This window comes from Rhinoderma darwinii, chromosome 2 (genome assembly GCF_050947455.1).
Source record: "Rhinoderma darwinii isolate aRhiDar2 chromosome 2, aRhiDar2.hap1, whole genome shotgun sequence".
NCBI classification, from domain to species: Eukaryota; Metazoa; Chordata; class Amphibia; order Anura; family Rhinodermatidae; genus Rhinoderma; species Rhinoderma darwinii.
Genome location: NC_134688.1, coordinates 249,653,599 through 249,658,076, shown reverse-complemented (window position 1 = coordinate 249,658,076; position 4,478 = coordinate 249,653,599). Strand labels below are relative to the sequence as shown.

At 49.8% G+C, this 4,478-nt stretch overlaps 1 protein-coding gene across 1 annotated transcript; it reads right to left on the bottom strand.

Moving 5' to 3' along the window:
• Positions 1 to 1,095: 1,095 nt before the first annotated feature.
• On the bottom strand, positions 1,096 to 3,767 carry LOC142741802 (uncharacterized). The gene is made up of 4 exons (XM_075851135.1): positions 3,626 to 3,767; positions 3,237 to 3,390; positions 2,621 to 3,121; positions 1,096 to 1,231 (listed from the first exon to the last, which is right to left on the bottom strand). The coding sequence occupies exons 1-4, from the start codon at positions 3,765 to 3,767 to the stop codon at positions 1,096 to 1,098; spliced, it is 933 nt and encodes a 310-aa protein (XP_075707250.1).
• Positions 3,768 to 4,478: the final 711 nt, after the last annotated feature.

The window sequence follows — 4,478 nt, the reverse complement described above, 5'->3', positions numbered from 1 at the left end:
CATATAGAGAGCAGTCTCATGACTATATTCGACTCAGGTGGATTAAGAATTTCCATACACATAAGCTTTACGTTAGAGGTGATAGTTATGCATGTATTACATGTGTATTCTAATTAGAATAGCTCCTCCTTAGATAAAAAAAACTTCCTATATAAGTTACACCCATCCCACCACACAGTACCCCTTAAAAAAGCTGACGGTGAAACGCGCGTCGGGGCTCTGTGGTGGTGGTCTGGTGTTATTAGGGGCACATTATGCCGCACAGTGGTTGGTATTGACTCCTAGTACTATCTATTATGTAACATCTCTCTATTTCTGAGAAGGCACTGATATACAGTAATTTACGTAGTGTATATTTTTCTGTCTTTGATGTAGTATCTACAGTTATTATATGTGACATTCTGTGTTCTCTGATTAATGTTGATTGTGACATGCTGCTCTGTATATTGGTGTCCCCCCACCACCACCATGTTGTTTTAAATTTGTCTGTCATTTTAGGTCTTGATGGCCATTGTCTTTTACTTTTGGTTTAATATAATAAAAATCTTTTGTATGGTACCAATTGTGTGCTATTATGTTATTTTGATATTTACATGATAGTATCTACATATATGTTTATAGGTATTGTGACTACCGTGACATTGTCTGTCTGGACTCAGACTGGACTGCCAGCCAGTGACTGAAACGGAGGAAAATCGGCATCAGTTTCAAAATGTTGATGGGGAGAATGGCTTCCTGGTGGGACCAGAGATCCTGGGTCGCGAGTGTCTGAAAGGTACCATTCTGGAATGGGAAGAACTAAACCATTCCTTTTGAGGACAACAAAAAAATGTAAGTAAAACCCTCGAATTTCTTGGCTTGGAGGAATGGAGACCATGACTCCTTGACTCAAGAGAGAGTCTATTGCTCGAAAAAAAGATGACTGCTATAACAGATGAAGGAGGTGTGGACTAGAAGAACTTGTTGGGCGGAAGACTTAGAAACTCGATCTTGGACCTTGAGGAAACTACTTTCTTTACCCATGCGTGTGAGAGCCAGAGGTCCTTGAAGAATAGAAGTCTGCTTCCCACTTAAAACTCGAGTGGGGGCGCACATTCAGGCGGAACTGGTTTTACCCACTGTAGGATTAGCAGCCTTAGGGTAGGAGTGCCAAAGGGAATGTAGCTTGAGGGAAGATCTGTTCTTAGAGTCCTGGTGAGACTGCTGTCTGGATGCCCGTGGAATGAGGTATCTAGGAAAGGGACGAAAATGAGGTCCTGAAATTAGGAGCATGATGAGCCTTAGGCCTCGTTTACACGAGCGAGAGCGTTTTGCGCACGCAAAAAACGCTGCATTTTGCGCGTGTTGGCATAGCGTTTTGCCTGCGTATTCGCAGCATTGTTGCGTTTTATACGCGCGCACGACTAGCGTTTGCTACGCGCGTAAAAAACGCTGCGGAGAATCCTGGCAAGCCTGCCTACAAATCTGCCAGCTAGCCCAACCCCTGCTTGCTTGTAGAAGCAGGTTTAGCACCTTAATCTCGGCCTCTGCCGAGCTCGTCCATGTGTGGCATGTGCCTTTGGCATTATGTCCAGCAGGTGGCGTGTCTTTCTGACGACAATGCAATAGTCCATGCAGAATGTGACACGCGTTATCGAACTGTGTGTCGGTCTGCATAACTTCTGCTGCATTAATGATGCTACCTTTGATGCACAATATATCCTTACACATTCCGGCAGCTGCCTCACTGTCCCGGTTACTCCTCTCGGCCGATCTCTCTCATCCTGACCTCGCATGAGGGATACTTTGGCGGCATATTTTGAGTGTCGATCTTGAGCCGCACCGTGGGTGCGTGAGGAACTTTGAAGGGTTCTCTGTTGTTTGTCTGCTTCCCTCCTCACGTCACATGTGGCCTGTGTTTTTGTTGTTTTTCGTGGATGGTGTTGGGTTAGGGACTTTCAAAACAAGAGGAGTCTTGAGGCGGGTTGCAAGCTTACATCTTTCGGGGTTTAAGCCGGACTTTCGAAAGTTGGCAACCCTCTTTCTAGAGTTAGAATCTTGTGTGGGCTAAAGTTTGGAAAGTCCAATTGCTAGTGGACATAGTTTGCCTCGGGGCCCATGACAGCACCTAAACGTCCGCACCTCTTGCTAACCATATCAAACCACGAGTGTTTAACTAAAACCTCATATCACGTGTGTATGCATTGGACCAAAAGCCCAGAAGTGTGTGAGAGTCTAGGCAAAGGAAATGTGCCCCAAACCTTGTGTTGTGTGGTATCAATGAATAACAACACGAAATCCAACCATTAAACATGAAATTTTTTACTACTGTGTTTTGCCAAAAACGCAGATTTCGCATCAAAACAAAAACACCAACATGGTGTATAATAATACACATCCAACAAACAAAAGAACGGCAAGTTGGCAGCCCTGCACCACACCCAACTGTGGCGTCCAAAAATCATGCCACCAACACACTCAGAGGTGTTGGTACTGGTGGCCCGGGGACGAATACGCCTGCATTTCAGCACCACTATGCTGGACCTGGAGCTGTGTAGGTTGTTCCTCGCCAGCATAGTGGTGCTGATGTTGGGGGTGGTATGTTGGCCCAGGGAAGTGGGGAGCCATAAGGCGCATGTACGGATGCGGGCGTGGCATCTGGGGGGCTGGGTGGAATGGGCCAGGCACCTGGGGCGTGGTGGCCGGCATGGCTGAACTGCGCCACTGTTCTATGGCCGTGAAGCACACGTTAGGATTGTGGGGCGGTCTGGAAGCGTCGATCAATGTTACGATCGACGCCTGCAGACGGCCCATACGGTCCATGGGGACCAGCCGGAGGAGGGGAACAATGCTTCGGCCAAAGGCGTCGTTCCCGTCCTCATCAGCGGCTCGCCTTAGATACTCCAGGACACGGGTATCTACCTGGCCAGCTGTGGAGGCCTGTTGAGCACGGGCACGGCGAGTGCGGGCACGCACGGGGCGCTCCTCTGCTGGAGAGGCGACGGCCCCTGCAGACTGCCCAGGGGCGGGCTCCTGGGGTGTCGGCTCTGGGCTGGGCGGCAGGACATTGGCAGCAGGAGGTTCTGGCAGAGACTCGCCAACGTCTGTCTCCTCTGCGGTGTCCTCCAAATTGTCGGTGGTTCTAGAAGGAGAAAATAACGTTAGAACAGAATATTGAACAATGCCCACACCAACACGTTGGCAAACAGGACATGGGCAAACACACATTAGACACATGCAAAGGCAGAAACTCTTACGTGCGCATCTCCATGATGTCCTTCAAGAACATCAGCTGCTTGGTATACATATAGGGTCGCTTGCGAGATGCGCCATCCCCGCTGCGTCCCCTTTCACCCATTTCTCTCCGAAATTGGTCACGGCAGCTCCGCCACCGTGTTTTGATATCTTGGACTGTTGGATTAAAAAAACACATAACACGCCATCAGAACTATCACCTCTCACTTCTAAATGATGGGCCCTGCACTGCCAATTACGTGGTACACGGTGATGCGCCTGCTCCACCAAAGTTCCTCGTGCTAATGCGCAGAAGACACATACAGGGCCCCAGGTCTTCTATAGGGATCACAGGCATTGACAGAAAATGCCTGGTACTCACCCAACCGACTGCGGTCCCGGGTTCGTGCACTCTCCCACTCCTGCTCGAAAAGGTTCTTGGCGACCACCTCCCAGGCGTCCTCCTTGACCGTCCGGTTGTGGTACGCCTCCGAGCGCGTGTCCCAGATCGCAGGATGTTCCTGGACAAGGAGGATGAGGCGCTCTACGTCCATCCCGCGCGGCATGGCAGAAGATGATTCACACAGAGGAAGATACCTTCACACAGTCTCCAGGCACTCACTAGGCTTGCCCCCTCGCAGTGGAAACGCAGGCACTTTCTGGTTTTTGTTTGCTTTGTCCAGCTTTTTCATGGACATAACAACTCTTGCGTGATTTTCGCGCATGCAACGCAGGAGCGTCCGTGTGTCATGCGTTGTTTTCACGCACCCATTGACTTCAATGGGTGCGTGATGCGCGAAAAACGCACGATTTTAGAACATGTCGAGAGTTTTACACGACGCACGCGCACTGCGCAAAAAACACGCATCGTCTGCACTGCCCCATAGAGTAATATAGGTGCGTACGACACGCGTGAAAAGCACGCGCGTCGCACGCGCGTATATTACGCTCGTGTAAATGAGGCCTTAGGCCTGATTTGCACGAGCGTGTGCGTTTTGCGCGCGCAAAAAACGCCACGTTTTGCGCGCGTTTGTATTGCGTATGCACTGCGTATACGCAGCCTTGTTGCGTTTTAAACGCGCGCACGACTAGCGTTTGCATCGCGCGTAAAAAACGCACAGGGGATTAGTGGTACGCCAGCCTACAAATAGGCCAGCTGGCCCAACCCATGCTTGCTGGTAGAAGCATGTTTAGAACCTTATTTCCGCCTCTGCAGAAACCACCGTGTGTGTTTTTCCCTTCACGTTGGAATTGCCTTGCCACCC